This window comes from Battus philenor, unplaced genomic scaffold (assembly GCF_028537555.1).
Source record: "Battus philenor isolate CCGP_79_NKW_IND1 unplaced genomic scaffold, ilBatPhil1.0.hap1 SCAF_29, whole genome shotgun sequence".
Taxonomy (NCBI): Eukaryota; Metazoa; Arthropoda; class Insecta; order Lepidoptera; family Papilionidae; genus Battus; species Battus philenor.
In genome coordinates, this window is record NW_027181692.1 from 5,628,115 (window position 1) to 5,650,047 (window position 21,933).

General features: G+C 34.6%; 1 protein-coding gene across 1 annotated transcript; it reads right to left on the reverse strand.

The window, feature by feature from the left end:
* Positions 1 to 21,576, reverse strand: Prp3 (pre-mRNA processing factor 3). Its single transcript, XM_068769784.1, has 15 exons — positions 21,257 to 21,576; positions 20,239 to 20,403; positions 19,494 to 19,665; positions 18,707 to 18,893; positions 17,394 to 17,477; positions 16,355 to 16,476; positions 15,538 to 15,732; positions 14,026 to 14,153; positions 12,090 to 12,283; positions 6,831 to 6,978; positions 5,922 to 6,075; positions 2,366 to 2,421; positions 1,888 to 2,037; positions 1,069 to 1,201; positions 1 to 221 (listed from the first exon to the last, which is right to left on the reverse strand). Exons 1-15 carry the CDS (start codon positions 21,382 to 21,384, stop codon positions 108 to 110), a joined length of 2,130 nt encoding a protein of 709 aa, XP_068625885.1. The 5' UTR covers positions 21,385 to 21,576; the 3' UTR covers positions 1 to 107.
* Positions 21,577 to 21,933: the final 357 nt, after the last annotated feature.

Consider the following 21,933-nt stretch of genomic DNA (forward strand, 5'->3'; position numbering starts at 1 on the left):
ACAAAAATTTATTTCTTATCATATATAATTTGTATGACTGACAAACTTAGTGTAGTTTATCCAAATTTGCAGAATCCAGGAGACCTATGATCTGCACTGAACTTAAATTATGGCTGGTCAATAGAGTTCCCTAGTACAGCCCCACTGTACGCCAGATCCCAGTAATGTTCCACGCCGTGCTTCTGGAAGTGTTCTCGGGCCTGCTTCTCTGTTGGCATCACCTGGACACACCAACAAATTTTTTTATAAACAAAATAAATAAATAGAAAAATCATAAATATTATTAAAGAATCAATATTATAATAACCGTTTTACACTATATTGTACAAGCCAAAACAAATTACGAAGGAAAATCTGTTTTGTATCTGGCAACATTAAAATGTAGTGTCATAGACAAAAGTACATTCGAGCTGTCAAGGATCAGACAGAATGGAAATGGCGGGAAAAAGCGAGTCTATAATATCAATAGCCAGCATATATATTCTAATATTGCGTCATTAAAGTGGAAACGCAGTTTAAACACTGAAGCTTTTAAAAAATATGTAGTCTATTGTTTGTATTATCTGGCATTTTATATAAATAACTATCTACATCTCCTTATTTTCAAATATGTATCCTACACTCCATGACTTATTCGGGTCAAACCTGTTAATTATCATTTCAATAGTAAGATGTCCACTGTTGATCAAAAGCCTCTGCCTAAATTTAAAATATAAGGTGTTTTTGGACAATGTTATCAAGGTCACTGTCCACCTTGTGGGCATACGTCCCGCACTGCACTTGCTGGTCCGTGGTCTCCAGAACCTTAAGACCTGCTCAGTGACAATGAGCAGATCTTGCCAATTCGCTGGGCCGATAGATCCTAATTTCTGATAAAAATCATCATCATTGCAAGACATAGGCCTCATCAAAGATCGCTTAGGGTCTTGTGCCCGCATCCAGACCTTGACTATGTCATCGATCCAACAAGTGGGGAGCCTACCCACTCCACGTTTACCGACTCGTGGTCGTTCAAGAACCTCTCGGCCTGGTCACTGATGAATAAATCATGATGATGATGTAATGTACCTTGAATTTGATCTCCCCGAAAGCGCGTTGCTTGGTCACCCCCTCCCACACCAGATGGCAGCTGTTCGGTACCTCAACACCTTCGGTGTCTTTCACCATGTCCTCCTCCCATTTGATACGGTGCAGCATTAACCTGTACATTGTCATTGTTTAGTATTTTATTATGTTACTCTGTTTTATTTGTGCATAGAAGATGTTACGGTCTTCTAGTGCAACATTATACAGGGGGGTTAGTTATACATATAAAAGCTATAAAGGTGTGACTGTATAAGTCATTCGTCAGCAAATAGCTTTAACGTTTTTACACCTATTTTCTATCATTCTGTATATAGTAATTACTGTGAAACTATAGGAATACGACAGACCAATAAATTCTGACAAATAATCTTTAAATTTATTATTATTATTTATTTATTTACACTTTTTTGTACATAGACAATAAATAGAGGAAATGAAAAAAAAAACAATTTATATGATATAGAATGTTTTTGTATTGCAATCAGAATTTTGAAATGCTTATTCTTACTATATTATTACGTTATTTATTGTTCCTGAAGCCATTCACTTTAGGATACGGTGCACCATATTGACAGCAAATCAGCCTTAAATTTAACCTTTTAAAGCTTTTACATGTGTTGTTATGTAATGGCGTGGTTTTGGTGTTGCATTTTAGAATATGTATAGCATTGTATTATGTCTGTTCTCTGCAATGGATGTCTATCTGATCATATAATTATGTTTTGGTGTTGTTTTTACTGCATTGCATTATGGTATTGTATCAGTGCAGTATACATGGCGATAGAGCTGTGTCCAGGTCACCTTTTGTACTTGTCGTGCTGCTTGGGTCCACCCTCCACGACCACGAGACAGCAGCCGCGGTGCAGCAGGACGCAGCCAGTCATGTGCAGCTGCTTAGCATTCACCTCCACTTTAAACTTTGCCGATGCGCACTCAAACAGGTCTTGCACCCTGGAAAATATATAGAAATATATAAAAAAACGAAAGAATTGTTCAGGAACTATTCACCGATCAAGATCAGATACCATCAAAAGAACAATAAAATTTCTCGTAAAAATTACAACTTAAAACGTTTTTCTGTTCAATTCTTGTATATTTTGCATTAAAATTTATATTTTAATTGCCATATATTTTTTTAAATTATAATGTTTATTATAAATAAACTCCGCCAAAAAAAAATTGAATTTAAATTGGTCCGTTGATTAAAAAGGTTGCTCACCCCTGTGTTACATAATAAACCCCACAAAGGATTGCAAATGTCCTTGTATGTTCAACTAACCTGTACACAGCAACGTGGACCCCCATGGTGGTGTCTTCTCTAATTTTCCTATCAATCTGTGAACAAATATATTTAAATGAATTCTTTTTACGTTAATATTGAGGACATTGAACATATGTGAACATACACAAATACTTTTATTTTTTTTCATTATTTGAAATATACTCAAATTAGGTTTTTCTATGAGTGATTTTTTAAAATTGGATTTAAACTTCAATTAAATTGATTTATTCATAAGCTTTTTTTTAATCCGTCACCTAGGAGCATTTCCCGTAAAATATATATATAATAGGTTGTCAAATATCTCCCTTCCGCCTTTTTGTCTTTTGAATTTCGCGGCTATGTACAAAGCACTACAGAGCTCGTATCTGGCAATACTATACATCATTTGAAAGGTCTTGACATAACCTACAAAACGACGCTATGCATGATTAGTTTGGATATTGCGTTCAACAGTAATAGACGTGTAAACATGGAGTTCACTAACGCCGAAATTCGCGCTATTTTAAAGTTTTCCTTCGTTAAAGGCAAATCCGCTATAGAAACGTTCCGTGAGATTAATGGTGTTTTGGGGGATGGTACTCTATCACTTCGAACCGCGGAGGAATGGTTTCGACGATTCAGAGCTGGCGAAAACGACACCATGGATAAGCCAGCCGGCGGAAGACCTGTGATGACAAATACCGATCAAATCATGGACTACATCGAGTTAGACCGGCATGTGGCATCTCGTGACATCGCCCAGGAGATGGGAGTTAGTCACCAAACCATTTTAAACCATCTGCAGAAGGCTGGATACAAAAAAAAGCTTGATGTTTAGGTGCCGCATGATTTGACGCAAAAAAACCTTCTGGACCGAATCAACGCCTGCGATATGCTGCTGAAACGGAACGAACTCGACCTATTCTTGAAGCGGATGGTGACTGGCGACGAAAAATGGATCACATACGACAATATCAAGCGAAAACGGTCGTGGTCGAAGGCCGGTGAATCGTCCCAAATAGTGGCCAAGCCGGGATTGACGGCCAGGAAGGTTTTGCTGTGTGTTGAGTTGTGATGAGCTGCTCCCATATGGCCAGACGCTTAATTCTACCATCTACTGCGAACAACTGGACCGCTTGAAGCAGGCGATCGACCAGAAGCGTCCAGAATTGGCCAACAGAAAGGGTGTAGTGTTCCACCAGGACAACGCCAGACCACACACTTCGTTGATGACTCGTCAGAAGCTACGGTAGCTCGGATGGGAGGTTTTATCACATCCACCATATAGCCCGGACATAGCGCCAAGTGATTACCACCTGTTCCTGTCCATGGCGAACGCCCTTGGTGGTATAAAGTTGAACTCAAAAGAGGTTTGTGAAAAGTGGCTGTCCGAGTTCTTCGCAAATAAGGAGGGGGGCTTCTACGAGGGAGGTATTATGAAGTTGCCGTCTAGATGGAAACAGATTATCGAACAAAACGGCGCATATTTGAACTAAATCCGATCACTGTAACACTTTTTATAAAGCATTGAATAAAGAGCAAAAAAGCGGAAGGGAGATATTTGACAACCTGTTATATATATATATATATATATATATATATATATATATATATATATATATATATATATATATATATATATATATCCCACAATTAGAGCTATTACAGTAGTAAATAAAAAATCCCATAGTAAATATCTGGAAAATTTAGGATTTATACTTTTTGCTGACTTTGAAAGTGGTGAAGTCCTTTTGAAGGCATTAAAAGTATTAATATAAACTAAATAGCTGATCAAACATACAACAAATTGTATGACGGCTATGATCAGCCTTTTTGTTTTTTTAGATTCATTTGTGTTCATATATACGTAACATATAAACACACACGTATAGATCCTAGATATAGTTTTTTTGCTATTGACAATAGCGTCCAGACCCATCTTCGTCTTGCTTGTCTTCTTACATAGAAATATACTTGAAGAAATTGAATAAAATCTTATCTTTCTTATATTTATCCCTAGTTTGCGTATTTCACAGTGGCGTAGCTATGGTATTTGGGGCCTGGGGCAGATTGGGGCTTGGTGCCCCCCCCCCCCCCCCCAAAGAGTCTAAATAATTTAAAAATTCAGAACAGAATGTAGTTAATATATAATTTTTTGGTTCAAAATAATAATAAACATATATAAAATAACATTAGATCTTAATAAAATTTATTGGGAAATTTTAAAAACGAACATTCCTCGCTTTTTGGCCTGCAAAGTCATTAATCACATTTTCAAAATCAATAGTGTCGACTAGTTCATGTTCTATTGACATTATTGCAAGATTATTTAATCTATTTATCATTAAATAATCTTGCAATAATGTAATAATTCATTATTTTGTCATTTAGGGCCCCTTTAAAAACACTTTGTTTTTTGCGAATGAAAGGCTTAAACACTGTGTATATTATAATTTGTAACCGTTTATTTTTTTTTTAATGTTCATATTATTTAACAACTTTTTTAGCACAAAAATAGTACAATTCGATATTCTTTTTATGTTATTTACTTTAAATAATGGTTTTCATTTTTCTTTTAACATTCCATTATTCATCATTCAAAAAAAAAATCAAAAAAATTATTTACAACTTTGGTGCCCCCCCTACTTGTGGTGCCTGGTGCGGCCGCCCCGTTCGCCACCCCCTAGCTACGCCACTGGTATTTCACAAGATTAGTTCGTAATGTTTTGAGTTATTATATGCGTTCTATATTCTAAACTAACATATTTTTAATTCTATAGCATAAAACTATTTTACAGCAACACCTGAAAACTTTTTATTCTAATTTTTTATGCGTTTTAATTTAGGCGATTCTAAGCCATCGCATAAAACTGGTTTATTTTATTTATTTATTAAGTACTTAAAATTTACGTATAACGGCGAATTTAGTGTCGAAGGCATTCTCTACCAGTTAACCGTTTAGGAAGTGCATAGATAAATTATTATGTAGATAGGTAAAACAAGATAACATCATAAAAGACAAAAAAAATAAAAAAGTAAAACCAAATTTAGAAAGAAAATAATCAATAAAATAAAATAAAACTCCTTATATAAATTAATGGCTACTACTTACTATAGTTATATAATTATATCACAATATGTATATATTTAACACATTCCATGCCATGTGGGGCGTATACGACCCTCGCTGCATTTTTCGTTCAGGACATTTGCAGTTCTCATTGCAAAAACAAATGATTCTTAAACAAATGAATTGTAGGGTCGAATATAGATAACTACACATCACGTATGCGTGCACTTAATGCATATTAAAATTTATAACTATTTCCCGCTAATTATAGCTTTGCAGTATTGAAGAAGTGTAAAGCATACGTCTTAAACGACATTTTTATTTTTAAAGCTTGGGTCGTATACACCCCACGCGGCCTGAATGGAAAATATTCAAAAATTGCCGTGGAACGGAACGTGTTAAAATTTTAAACTGTATGTAAATACTGCCCTATATAATATTTACAATAATACACTTTATTAATCAATGTTGCCTTAACATCTGATTTAAAATGGAATATCATACCTTCTCTCTCTTCTGTTCTTTTGTGAGAGCTCTGGCCTTGTTGGCTTCCAGGTGTGTCTTCTGCCGCTTGGCAATCTGCTCCCGTACCTTCGCCTCTATGGCTGTTGGATCTTGGACTGCCTCCGTGCCCAGTGCTCGCATCAGATTGGATATCCTGGTGAACGTTTATTTTTTTAATGACTACCCTACAATTATATATATATATGTCTATAACAGTGTTTCCTAATATTAAGCCCACGCCCCACAAGAGGGCAAAAGTGTATTCGAGACGAGTTTAACCCTCTTCGTTTAATATAAAACTTAAATGTTACATAGGGGTGCGAAAGTAGTAAAAAGGTCGAAAAATACTGGTTTATTACATAAGTAGGCGATATATGTTCACTCTTTTTACAAGAAAACCCTAGTTTTTTGTGTTCACATTTACAATATCTTGTATACATTAGGACAATAATTAATTTCCAAGGTTTATTATCATGTAAATACATTCACACTACAACATACATAACTTTTTGTTTTACGAACTTCTTATAATATGGCCACCGGGAAGTAATGTCGTTTCTGTCGACATATTTTACAGAAAAACTGATTGATTTGTTACCGCTCCGGCATTGACAATTTGTATACTAGACGGCAAAAGGTTGTTGATAACGAAGGTGAATATATTGTTTATTAGAAATAAAAACTTGTTAAAAATGTAGTCGTGTGAATGTAACTTAAGAAAGCGACATTACTTTCCGATCTCCCTTATATTTATTAAAACATAATTAAGATATATTACATGGTGTATAGTAATGACTTTCACATTTGCCCACAAAGAGGTTGCTGAAGTCTAGATCAAAATATAAAACAAGTTTATTTCTACTTAAAACCGTATTTACATCTATTTCTGTTATATTTAAAGACCCATACCTCAGTTTAGGTTCAGGGGGTGCCTCCAGTCCAAGCCTGACCTTCTCCTGTTCTTCCTTCCACGCTTCGCGGCGACTCTGACGACGAAGTTTCTTCCTCTCCTTCTTGGTGAGGAACACTGGCATGTACGTCGGCTTCAGTGGTTCAGCTGATGAAGAATATTTGATTAGCTTGACGACAGTTACACCAAAAAAATACTTAAATCGAATAAACTTTTGGAAAATCAGTACAAAGTGCATTCACACTATTTTTGTGTGATTGCATAAATCGCAATAAACTTTCAAGAGTCTTCAGTATTCACATAGATTTCCAATATTAATGTACGTGACCTAAGTGAGTTTAGAAGTAGGAAGTAGGGTTGAACATAGCACGAAGAACGAGTGGAATGGATATCTCCATCACGACAAACACAGCGTAGGACGTATGCCCACAAGGTGCATAAACGACCTTGTGGAAGTCAACGGAAGACGCTGGCTTCCATCTGGTTTTACGGTAAATCTTTGAGCGGAAGCCTTTGCCCAGCAGTGGACGTCTTATTGGCTATATGACGGTGATGATGTTTCAAATTGAATATTTACAGATAAAACTCATCCAAATAACGGTCAGACGAAGGTCGCGTTACATAAATTCGTACGTTTATTCGCTTATCTGTGAAACGAATGGTTTCCGGCATGACGTCACGTCCCTTCAGTTAACAATTAATTTTAACTTTAACACGTACTATATTGCTTTTTTTTAATGCAATCAGGCGTTATTTTGCGGGAGTCAATCCTAAGTAAGAAAAGGACCAATATTTAGCCACTTCCGCACATGCAGTGGTAGTCGTGCAACAAAGTGCACCGCCCGCCAGCCCGCTGATAAATGCGTATGCGGCAAACAATGCGAATTACACAACCGCCACCGTCAAATCACTCAACACGTGGTTCACTCCTCCACGGGGCTTCAGGAGTTATGTTACACCGATTAGTGCTAAACACAGAGTTAAAAATTTAATTAAAACCAATTATTGTTTACTATCTGGTACTAGAACTATAAACTGTCAAAAGTTACAATTCGTTCCATGTCACGGCAATTTTTAAAGATTTTCCATTCAGGTCGCGTGGGGCGTATACGACCCAGACTACAATTTAAAAAAAGTAGTTTAAGACGAATGATTTACACTTTTTCAATACTGCATAGCTATAATTAGCGGAAAAGTTATAAATTTTAATATGCATTACGTACGCATACGTGATGAGAAGTTATCTATATTCGACCAACTACAATTCATTTGTTTAAGAATTCTTTGTTTTTCAATAAGAACTGCAAATGGCCTGAACTGAAAGCGCAGCTTGGAATGTGTTAATATAACATATTTCAGAGTGATATGTTAAAAAACTTTAAAGATTTTATCATACATATGTCATATATTCATCCCTTTAAAACTTTTACACCTATAACCAATCATGTATATCTAAATGTACATATATAACACTAGCATCACAAATACACAACGATCAAAATTAAAAATTAAATCAAGCAAACAAGTATGCACAAACTAGTCTCGCGTCAAACGAGATAAACTCTATTTTAACCGCATCAACATACCGCGTACAGCTTCCGTTGAAATTAGACGCGCGAGAAAAATGATAACGCCGGTGTTATTATTAGCGGCCATAGTGAATATTGTCGGTTTATTAAATAATTACAACATTAAAGAACACCCTTTAGATATAAGAGTTAGAAGAGACATAGCAGATGATGGAGAAAATGAACCTCAAACTTTAACATCTGATAATCTATACTCTTTAAACAAAGCTACAGATCAAGATATATTCAAACAAGAAGATATTGAAGAAGAAACGCAAAATACGGCTAACACAGATATGTTTGATACTTCAGATATAATTGTTTCGACTTCAGAAAAAGACCCTATATCTAATTTATATAAAGATATAACATCACTAAATAATTACAATGAACTGTTAACAGAAGAAATTGAAAGACAGTCCGAGCATCCCAATTCTTCACCTGTAGATATCAAGAAGAATATATCTGACAGTGAAATTTATGACTATTTAAACCTATTAAATGAAATCAATGAAGAACTATTAAAAGAATTAGTAAATCATACAGTTGAAAGTGAAAATATTGTATTAGCTAATAAAGAAAACGAAGATGACGAAAGTAAGGAACAATTAAAAATTCATAACAACACTGTTGTTGATATAGTAATGTTACTAGAGAACATAATAAATGATGTAACACTTGATAATAATGAAAGATTATCAACAGATGAATTAGCTGATAGAAGAAATGAAAGTTTACTAACCAACACAAATACAAAAGCAGAAGAAATATTAGACCAAAAAGAAGAATTTACAAATAAAAAAGAAAACGATAAAGATGAAGAAGTATTGACAGATGACTATAATACATTGAAAACTAAACAGACGAACAGGTTACTAGATATTATATTTAATCTACGCGACGGTAAGGATGTAGATCTGAAAGATAGATCGAAAAGGAATGCATCGTATAACGATTACTATTCCAGAAGAATTTATTCCAGCAGTATTCCTCTAAATAATTTCACATCAATCAGAAATGGTTTAGATCCAAGATATTCCACCAATTACAATTCAGTTTACACCAGAAATAATGGTACAGCATCAAACTTTAGAATGAACCAATATATACAACCATATTCAAGCAATTATAATTTACCTCCTAATAATATCTCTTACAATTCTCGAAATACGAATATGTATAGGATATTTAATAACGGGTATAATTTCACTAATAATTATCCTAATAATAACCAATATAACCATACTAATACTTTGTATTTTAATCCCAACATAAACCCTAATAACATACCAAATAACGACTACGTAAATAACTTTAATAATAACTACTCGATAAATAACGGTATAAATAATCCATATAACACACTTAACAGTAATACCCTACCATATAATGTTAATATAAATTCACCCAATCACAGAATTGATCCTAACAAAAATGTCGACAGTAAAAATAACTTTTACAATAACTATTCGATAAATAACTTTCCTAATAAACCATTTAATAACGGAATTAATAATAGTAATCCACCGTACAATACAAATTATGCAAACGATAAAGGTAATTTTAATAAAATGGATGGTAATAAAAATAACTTATTCAATAATTACCATTTGATGAATAACCCATTAAATAACTCGTATAATTATATAAATAACCCTAACAACGCTTACTCAAATTTACCCAATAGAAATGTGAATCAGAATGATGGGAAAAATAACTTTTACAATAATAACTACTCGATAAATAACTATGGCAATAAATATCCATACAATAATCCTCTGTATGTGGCACCCACTAATACTGCTGTCTACAATACGGTGCAAACGGTGATTGAGACCACCACATCAGCGCCAGTTATAGTTGAAGGTTGCTTTCTTTGTGGGTCAGTGGGATGTCCACAATTTTTTAGAAGGATTGGTTTCCTCTGTGTGCCCTTAGATGAGAACTAAATTACTTTTCTATACAGGCTTAGTGGCTTTTTAAATAAAGAATATTTACCGTACCAGTTTTGTTTGATTTTTTGATCCATTTTCTGATGAAGAAGATAGAAGAAAAGTATGCATGAGTGGCTATAAATGAATTATCACAGGACTCCCAATACTGGGCATAAGGGTCCACCATACATTTCCAAAAATATTGGTTAGAAGCGGTCTGCATCCAGTACTATCTGGCACCCTTAAGAGGGTCATCTGTCTAACTAATAATAAATAATAAATCATTGTTTACTATCTGTCCGTGCAGACTTGATTCTTCCAGAAGTAGTTAGCATATCATATTCCAATAAAGTTTCAGAGTGATCACTTTATATAGGGTGATTAGAAATAGGTAGTAATGGCTTTACAAGTTTTTGCATTCAAGTGTGGTAGACCGAAGGTAGAGTAGGTGAATTAAACCTTTAACCCTTAATAGCCCAGAGTTTCAATTTTGATACCATCTTTTAAACCGAATGTTTACATCACTATTAGTTTTTTTTATAGGTTGGCTGTACGAATTTTACTGTTGTATAATATTCTTTCCAACGAAATTATAAAAAAATCTATATTTCCCTTCATCTAGACCCTCAAGCAAACACAGTAATATTAAAAAAATCACTTTCGTAAATCAGGCTATTAAGGGTTAAAGTTTTTGTTACCAGAGTCTAACAAATTTAACTGTTCTGATGAGAAATATATCTTGAGTGTGATGATTAGGATGATGATTCAAAGCGGAAAATGAGGTGAAGTAATCAGTAAATAAAGCTATGACCAAATCCTATTCCAATTAATGTTTTAGTCACAAATTCTAATTAAATACTCTTATCAGCTGTTATTTTGTAACATATTTCCTGTATTGTATATATGTATATACAGATATAGATGGACTGTCCGACCTTGGAATTTGTTAGAAATATATAATTTGTCAAAGACAGAGGCCCCTTACACGGCATTCACCTTGGGGTATGCGCATCTAATGACTTCCTGCGACCCCAATCGTGTCATCAGGCCACCTAGTGGGCTGTGTGCCCACGCCACGTGTACCGGCTCATGATCACCACACTAGAACCTTTCGGCCTCAACGACCACCAAGCGATGTGTTCCGCCCAGTACCACTTCAGAGGAGTAATTCTTAGACTTGCCTTCTTAGTCTGTGACCTTGGTTTTTCTGCGAATCATCCTCATTTCTATTTCGATCTCGTAGCGAAACTACAATAATAGCTCTCTGGGTGATCTTGGACTTTCTTATAAGACCAACCATAGGCGACCACGTCTCAGATCCGAAAGTTATCACCGGCAACACACCGGTTAGAAATCTTCTTCACGCATTTCAGTATTTAAATAGATACATTTAAGGGTTATAAACATATAGGGGAAATATTACATTGAAAAGGGGAATTCCACAGAAATAAAATTGTTCATTTTCGTCGGCATAAATACGGACGGAGCTCGAATGAATACACACTTCTACTGCGGACTTCGGGTTTTTACTACTTCCTCGACCTATATATATATATATATGTATACATATATATATATGTATACATATATATATATATATGTATACATATATATATATATATACATATACATTTCACTGAAAGTCGTGCTTGAAAAGTTAAAATAAGTCATGTTAGAAAAGTCGAAAACGAATGTTGGAGAACTTGAAAATGAGTCAATTTAGAAAACACGAGAATGAGTCATCTATTCCACTTACTTGGGGGCCTGAGTTGCTGCGGATGCTCTACCAGGTTTGTGATGGCGTCCTCGTTCAGGTTCTCCACGATGTCATCATCACCGACGTTACAAGCGTCCACGCGCTGCGTGTCCGTCCTTGTATCTGATGAGGACACGCCTTTCTTTCTCTTCTCCTCCCTTTCTTCTGGCGTCATCAAGATGACACTGTCCCACCTGAAAGAAGAATACCATTTTGCATGGATATAAGATTATGGTATACGAGTCACTCGTCTATAAATGCAAAGTATTACAAATTTATACACACACACACACACACACATATATATATATATATATATATATATATTTAGTAGGATAGTCCGATAATAAAACATATATAGTTACATTAGTTTAATATAACATTGTAAATATTTAGATATCTGTCCTTCCACTATATGCTCCAAAAAAGTAATTTAGGTTAAGTTTAAAGTTTCGAGTTTTAATTTCTTCCAACAAAGAACTAAGAGCTGACAATAAAAACCATTAAAAGTAGACAAAACTGAGTTAATTCAAGTTTTATATATTTGCTACACATGTACTTCCTTATACATAAGGTTATTAAATAATGAAAAAAAAATACATTAAAAACACACAAAAAAAATCATGTCAAATCAGGTGTTAGCAATGTTTTTAATGTGCTAATTTGAAACTTATTTGGCAGGCTCAAAATTAATTAACACTGATTAATATTTTATAAAACTTTATTCATAATAAATACTAGAATGAAAAATCTAAAATTTTACCAAAAGTGTATATTTGACATACAAATTTTAATGTAAAATAAAAATAATCCAAAAAAGAATAGAAAAACGTTTAACTATATAATACAGATTTTAATCGGTGGTTATTTTTTATAATTTTATGCTTAAAAATTATTATAAATTTTTCTTAAACACTTCCAGAACAGAGATAAACATTTGCTTTTCATTAGTCGTCAAAAGCGTTTTTTTAAGGCTCACATAAGATTTATAAAAAACTCGGTTGTCTGGTAAGAAAAATATTTTTTAATTGTAACAACCAAAGTTTTACTCGTCTCAAAAAATAGTTTTGGTTCAGTATGTACTACCATTTTATCATAATGAATTTTATAACAATAAATTCATGGGAGAAAATCGTTAACATTATTTCAATTTTAGAAATACATAGCGGACCGCGTGCCTTTTTTTAATTTACTCGTTCCCCTTTTATCTTGGGGGGAAGGGGAGGGGGGGGGCATGGTCTTTATATTGTGTTAAATAATTTTTACACATCTCTATTTTTATTCTATCTCTTTACATTCTTAACAATTTCTTTCATTAATCATCTATTTTTCATCACAATATCTTACACCCTCTTGCCTTACATGTCTCATACACACCACCTTCCTTCGTTCTCCTCAGTAAAGTTTCATCAATTGTATTTTTTCGCCTTTTTACCTATTTTATCTGTCCTATTTATACATTCTTTCAATTCTTGTTTTTCAATATTTTCTAGTTCTTTAATATAAACGCGGACCGCGTGTTGCTCACCTCTGATATGTAATAGAAAATGTAAAAGCTGTGAAGGGGTAAATGCATAACTATTTGTTAGTGAAAAACTTTAAGGTTTTTACATCTATTTCTAATTATCCTGTATAAATTGACCACTCAGAAATTCGTTACATTATTTTTTTTTACAGAATGCTACTAGACAATTACTTGTATCAATATAAAGCCTGAAGAAAGAGATAGTAAATAATAATTAATTTTAACATGTAGTAAAATTAATTTTAATATGAATTTTTAAAATTCTTTTACTTACTGTATTATCATACCGTTATTTTTTTTCTGAAACCATTGATTTTTGTATCATGTATACCATAAAAATGAGCAATACTTTCCCCCTTTTAAACTTAAAAGCCTATAGCCAATCTTCAATGTCCGGAACCACCAACTCACCATTCAATATCAGGAACCCGATCGCTGTCTGGTGTATCAGCAGCCAACAGAGCCAGTTTGGTAGCTGACGATATGCCCGTCTTACGAGCAATTTGACTGATCTCGTTCTGGAGTTTCTCTAATTGTGCCTAAGGATCAAAATTAATAATAGTCATATCATAACTTCTAAGAATTCTTGGATTTCACAGGACGAGTACCAGATATATATATTTTTTAACCCTTAACTTGGCAGATATTTTTTAAATATTACTCTAATATTCATACCACTTGACTTTGAAGACCCAAGGATGCCAACAGAAAAAACTGAACAAGCGTTCGAAATTAAGAAATTACCTAAACATTCACATATAAAAGATTAATTTGCGTTTAAAATTGATGCCACTATTCTTTTTAAATTTTTATGTATCTCTACAGTTACATTATCAAGAAGAGGGTTAATGCTCACTTGTCTTCGTTTGAACACCAACTCGCCTGATAGAAAGTGATGATGTGATCAAAGATGAATAATGCAGACTCCAAGGCATATGCCTCCCCCAAACATCGCCACGATGACCGGTCTTGCGTCATCCAATGATTTCCAACCACTTCCAGTGACTTCCAGCCACTTCCAGTAACTTCCAACGACCTTAACGTTGGCGTCGATCTATCTAATGGAGGGCCTACCCACGCAGACTTAGATAGCTATTCACTTTGACTTTAAATACGCCTGGGTTAAATTTCTTGGAAAACAATGAAGCCTAGATGATGAAGGATAGATGCCGGGTACGGTGCTTGGGGCTGACGACCTGTGTAACAGGTTTAGTTGGCCCCGTAACATTGCATTCTTGTCCTTCACTGAAGAGACTTCTTCGCTTAATCAAATTGTTAAATAAACCTTCTAAAGTTATTTCAGAAGCCGGTTCCAAAATCAAGCTGATGTTCGCACTTGGCCAGACTAAATCCTTCAGCAAGTTATAGAGCCTTTACTGTTTTACCTCTCGCTCCTACACCAAATGTAAATTAATTATGAATCTATTTTCTTGGATTTTGTTCAAATTAAATGTGTGGTCTTATATTGGAGAAAAAGTTCAGTAGCATTTTATATGAAAATCCAAGATATATTTTTTCATTGTTTATTAAAGGTTCCTATATCTTCAAGGTGGTGGTAGAGGGCATCTACAACAGGTAGAATATATTGACCGTCGCCGGGACAACCTAGAAAAACCACGTTTTCGCTTGTCTCAGAGATTCCCTTCGAAGATTGTGGCCTATCTATCACCACCTCGTAGATCTGCTCGTAGGTCAGGCCCTTGCAGAGTCTCATAGACCAATGTTGACCAAAATATTATCAATCATGGCCCAAGAAAATAGTGATTTTCTCTACCAATAAATAAATACCGCGAAATCGGCGGAGGCAATGGCAAAATTTATAAAAAAAAAGTCTGGCAAGCGTTTTCTAAAACAGTCTATTTTTGTAGGGTAGTTGGAGAATATTTTGCGTGTCTTCATGAATGGAGAAATTTATACACTCACCTTCATCCGCAGTCTCTCTGCGAGCTGCCGGAACTTGCCGGGCTCGTGGAAGCGCAGCGCTCGCTTGGTGCGCGTCGGCGGTTTACTTGGCACACGGTCGTCTAGCCACGGAGCGCTCGCCGCCAGCGCGCTAGACGCTGCCCCGCTGGACATTTGCGCGCGGAACTCCTCGCGACGGAGCGCACGGATGTTGGCCTGACGACATTGCGACACTTATTATTGAGTGATCTGACCATGTCATTTAGAATTAAACTTCTTTTTTATAACAAAATTTTTATTATTTACCTTATTGGATTTTTTCTTTCCTTTAATATAACGTTTTAATTTCAAATAAATTATTTTTTAAATATAAAATCATAATTTACTTTCATTTTTACCATAAGCAATGAGTGGGGAGATGGTAAAAATATTTTATAGACTTACAACTTTCGAGAAATAGTGTGACCTCAAAAAAGAAATCTCAAAAAAGCCTAGACTTTGGTTATATTAATTAAACTTGAGTTCCCTTGGCAGTCTTCGCTCAGCACATAGATTGTAGTGTATACACACCTTGTTGATAAAAAATCTACAAACTTACTTGATTTATTTATTCTAAATTGACTTTCCAATGTCAAAACAATATATATTTACATTCGTTAGCATAACATAGTACAAAATTCAACATGTTTATCCATTATAAGCATACACAGATCTGGCTATCAGCTTATATCTAAACCTTAATAAATAAATGAAACAGAAAAATAATATTAAATAACTTGATTATATAATCACAAAGCAAGATACGAACAATCTATTTTAAACTAATTACAGATAATACCTTCAGAGTTGGAGCGACATGTGTAAGTTGAACTCTCTTTCCAGTTGTGTCCACTGTCCGTCCCTCTCTATCTAATATGAGAGGGGCAGGTCCTGAAGCCCCTGCCGCTGCTAGAGCTCCGCCTACGATAAATAAAAACAATGATATTAAAATTTTAACAATTTATTAATTTATCAGAATAGGAAGAATTTTAGACCGAACTCATTCATATTTCCAAAAAATACGCCATAAGGTTCTGGATTTGATGGCACAGACCAGCAAGTGTAGCCTAGGAAGTCAGCCCTCAAAGGTGGACCAGATGACCTAAAGGTTGTATAGAGAGACGCTGGATGGAGATCACTTTCAACTGGTTATATTAAAAATCTATAAGGCAAGCTCGTGTTCAATGGACGTCATATGCCTGAAATGATGATGATGAAAAACAATTTGAAAATAGAACCTATTGTTCCATGCAAAACAGAACTACCTAACAATCACCTAAATAAGGTGAACATATAATAACCTAATCACTGGTCATAAATTCATTGTGAATGTGTGTATATAAAATACATAGGAGCAAGAGGTATTGCAGTGACATCTCTTTAACCTGCAGAAGAATTTAGGCCTACCAAGAGCCAACATTAACTTATATCTGGAACGAGCTTCAAAAGCAGCGTCCAAATGCATTGCACGGAGGCATTTTTAAACGCGAGCCGTCAGCCCCGAGAATCGCAATTATCTTCACTAACTACAACGCGACGTACCCGGGACCTGTACAATGAATCCATAGAATGTTGAAAATTTACATCTCAAGATCATTTATATTGACTAATCTTTTATATGTTAAGACAAAAATGTCAGAAAGACCCAATTTAGTAAACTACAATCAGATTCATCTCCCTTACAATAGCATTTTTTAAGTTAAAACTATGATGATTCCAAACACATCCTGATCTTAAAAGCCTTCAATAAGCTCAATGCACCTGTGTTCACTTTCAGAAATAGCCTTAACACAATAGTCAAGTTAAATCTAGACCTAATATTTATATGGTTTACTTACCTGCCAACTTCCTCTGTATTCTTGCCTGAAGTTCTGCAATCTTCCTCTGCTTCTCCAACTCTTCCTGGCTTAAATGTGAGACAACTGCAACCAGAGAGTCACATGTAATTAATATCAAAATATTAAATTTCTGTTAATTATAATAAAATTGTCAGAATTTAATTTTCAAGCAAGTTGTTCAATGCTCCATGATTTCTAAAAATGTCGGAATTGCACGAGCTCTTGATCAAAACAACGCAACAGGAAAGTAAAGCCAGTAGCAAGAAATATAGCGAGACTCGAAAGTTATGTTAATTACATTGCAGTTCAACCCACAATATCCGACAATGGGCCGGCACAAGAATAAAAAAATTGGATATCAAAAGCACCAATTAAATTCAGAGATATACCCAATGGAGAATCTACTCTTAGCGCATTGACTGTTTACTTATCATATAATATTTAGACAGAAAAAAATATAATAAAAGCTACTAAACTAAATAAGCTTAAAGGTGGTGCAAAATTAATGTCATAATTTGACCACACAGCCATTTTGTTATATAGTAAAAAAAGGGATGTTTTGTGGAAAAATGTTTATTTAAAAGTGAGAGATTGATGATATTAATTGGAAAAAATTCTATCACAGAAGTGGCCACTTCCTGATTTGATGCTAAATGGTGCTAGCTTTATAGCATGTTCCTCACAAAACATATGGCTCCAAAATGGCTATATTTTCTTCAATGTTAGCTTTCAAGGCTTGTTGCACTAATAGCAAGGTTCTAAAAAACCCTAGTAGGACCTAGTTTGCATGAGGCGTTAGGCCCAAATTAAATTGTTGTGTTGTTGTGGTAAAACCACATTCTTGAGGTGTGTGCAGCTCCATTGCTTATTTACAACTAATTCTCTCTATATCTACATCCTAAATATCAAATAACAGTAACATTTGACGCAATTTGTATAAATCAAGGCACATTATCATTATGACATTACTTTTGCGCCACCTGTTAACTCTGTAATAATTCCGGATTAAAAAAAAAATTACCTGGTTGAAATATGGCGACCGGAGAGGCAAGGTATATTAGAAGTTCTCTAAAAACTTGAATCAGATATGGAGAAATTCCATAGACAAACGAAAGTATCTGAGATAGCCCAGGAAATTGGCAAGTTGAAGAGATAGTGGGCAGACAACAATGTGAAGAACTGATGGCCACTCCAGCTTTTGGAGTAGTGACCATGGGACTTGAATGTGTGGGCATATCTGAGTGTACCCGAGTGCAAGTATGGGAGTATACATGTGTGTCAGAATGTGTGTGTGCAATATTAGTAAAACTCACATGGTTTGGAATACAGCACAGGCTTGATTACACTCGGAGGTGGTATCGCGTTGTTCTGCTGCATCTGGACTTTGAGCTGCTGTGCGGCTGCCGCAGCCACATTCACGTTTGGCTTCTGCTCACCCTTCATTGCGATCAGGGCTCGCTTTCGCTCTTCTATCTCCTTTTGAGCGTTCGCCATCATCAGCTGAAAACGATTTTAGTGTTTATCTCTATTTGATCTTGTTACATCAGACAGAATGAAGGTATCTGTTACAATAATATAATTATTTCACACTAATACAAATAAATATACACAAATAAATAAAATATGGGTATCTGTTTTGTAATATTAAAATAACTGCTTTTTAGACAGTTTGTGCACAATTATAATTGTTTAAAATATAGTAAATACACAAACTATTTTAATAAAGGAAGAATTAAAGTAAGGATTCCTTTGTTGTTCCAAAATGAAGTGACCAGAGACAGAAGGTCAATTTTAAACTTGAACTAACACATCCAAATTCCCTCATAGATGAATGATGATGCATCTCACTATACCCCCGGAAGTCCACCGAAACCAGTAAGAGACATTCTAAAGACATCCTTACCCATCCCATCTCAGGGTTTCTACAACCCATTCACACCACACTGTCCTTAGTCATGACAAGAACTCAAAGGATACATAGGCCTCCCCTCAATGACATGCACACCACCCATGACAGATTTTATTAAAATCTGCACACAAAATGGGCTAAGTAGGATCTTACCTCCTTGCCAACATGAAAGTTTAAAACCAATGTATTACCTTAATCTTATCAGCGCTGAGTCCAGCCATCTTGGAGCCCACTGTCTCTCCATCGGGCAGGACAGATGGCAAATCAAGACCATTGCCAACTTTCCTATCTCTGTCCTCCCTATCCCTCTCACTTCTAGACTCGCGCTTCTCTTCTTTGACTTCTTTATCATCATGTCGAGATCTGCAATGAATAACATGGTTATGTTTCTTTTGTTGCAGTAGTTAATGTTTATTAATTGAATATTTAGTGTTTGTATATAAATTTGTATTATTGAGAAGGCTATGCTACAGGATCGAATCAAAAATGAGGACCTGGACTCTACAGGAGAATCCAGGTCACTGACATAGCTCAAAGAATTACTTGTGTAAAGTGTCAAGTGCAATCTAAGGTCTTTGAAACGTAAAGGTGACCAAGCGACGTAGAAACGCTCTCAAACTAGGTGGACCAATAACATAGTTATGTGGGTACTGCGCTACTGATGTTCATTAAAGAAAAATGAATTGAATATTTTATAGTATCTCAGGGGGCTACTGATCATTGGTTGAATTACTGGAGTGCCACCATGGTTACACCAGCAACAGCTAGTATGCTGGGATTTCTTGAGGAATTAGGTTAGATAAACTGAAGCCAAAATGATGAAATGGGTGCATGTTTTTGGTTGCAGAAACCAGCCCATTGAGAAAAGACAAACTAATATCTGTAAATAAAATTACATTTTTTTTAATGTGCAGTAACTAATGAAGGCCAGCATACCTCTTAGAATCTCTATCCTTATCACTGGATTCATGCTTCCTCTTTGATGTTTTGGAGCTTGATATCAACTCCTGCGCCAAAGCTATCACCTTGTCTGCAAGTTTACTCGCTTTTTTTGAGTCTATGTGTGAGGAGATCTTGTCAATTATCTTTCGCCGTTCATAACTGTAACAGATTTTGTAGAGTTTTAAAGTTGAGAGACTTCTTGGAAAATATGAATAAAAATTTATTATTATAAATTAAGAGACTATGCATTGTTTTGTATACAGTACAATTGTACCATATTGAAAACTACATATTTTATACTACAGATGCTTGGGCTCCCAATGGTTCTAAATTAGTGCAGTCCAAATTGATGAGTGTTGGCAACCAGTGACAAAAAAATAAAAATGAATGTGCATTTGTCAATAGCTTCAAAAACCATATGTTTAATTTTAGTAAAATTTGGTAAGTTATGAGGTATATAAGCTTATGTTTGAGCTATTAAAATTGCCATTTTGTTCAGATTTTTAATAAGACATAACACAGAAACACATGAAAGTGTACACTTGTGATTTTTCAACTTGTTTTTTTTGTTCTTGTTGTTTTTGTGACAGTATTTGCTTACTAAATTCTTGAATAATTTATGTGTGTCCTTTTCTCTCCAAACTTTTTCTTTTTTTTGGTTCTTAGTTTGGTCTTTTATTTGTTATTTTGTATTTGTCATGTTGGTTGCCTGCCACTAGAGTTGCAATTGTCCCAAACTTTTATGAGATATATTAGGCAGACTAGGCTGTATATGGGGATTATTTGACAAAAGAGTCTTTTATTTCATTTAGTATATAGAACTTCTTGTAAGGTCCTGACTCCTGAACAATTATAGAACGACGCCATAAAATACGACGCCATATATAATCTTTGTCGAACTGTGATAAATTGTATCATGTTATAAAAGGAAAATAAAATATAAACAATAGTAGACGGAAATTAGGTGTATATATTTTATATATTAAATACAGGTGTTTATACAAGAACTTACCCGTTAGTCAAACAAGAAGACACTGTGGAAAGCAGAGAACTATCAGACTTTCCTATTGTTCTGTATATAGCGCGATCCAGTGATGACCGCAGATCCTCCACCTCCCGCCGTGATAACTGCAGAGCCATTATTGCAGCTGAAGATCGCAATAAAGTTGGAAATGCCTTTTAGGTTATGATTCAAGTACCACTTAAAGGATCAAATTTATAACACAATCACAGATTTAGCGGGAAACTATATATGATATCACATTATTTTGGTTTCATTTTATAGTAAATTGGAAATGTTTTGTAAATGTATATAATATTTATTACGTTTGACGTAAACGACAGACAAATCGGTTTAGAGTTACCATATTTAATTACTATTCTTTTTCAAACATGTCCAAATAAGTGATAAATTGAAAACAAGGATAATTGTAGTTTCTAAAAACGTTAAGGTAAAATCTAATATTAATAATAACATATCTATGCCTTTTTTTCTTATTATTTTGATTTAGTATGAAAAATAATTTCTTTTTTAATTTTGGACATAATAGCTTTAAAATAAAGTATTCAAAACTTTTATTATCACCGTGTCAATAGTTTTTAAGCTGCCATCTACGTGATGGCATTAAGTTCCTTATTCTTTAACTTTAATTTCCTTTAAAACAAGGAAATTTTACTTTAATGTAGCTT

Coding starts and splice junctions, on each gene's coding strand:
- Prp3 (XM_068769784.1), bottom strand. CDS start 21,384: ATGGCTCTGCAGTTATCACGGCGGGAGGTGGAGGATCTGCGGTCATCA. Junction 20,404..21,256: donor TCTTCTTGTTTGACTAACGG/GTAAGTTCTTGT, acceptor AATCTGTTACAG/TTATGAACGGCGAAAGATAA. Junction 222..1,068: donor TCGGGGAGATCAAATTCAAG/GTACATTACATC, acceptor TGGTGTGTCCAG/GTGATGCCAACAGAGAAGCA.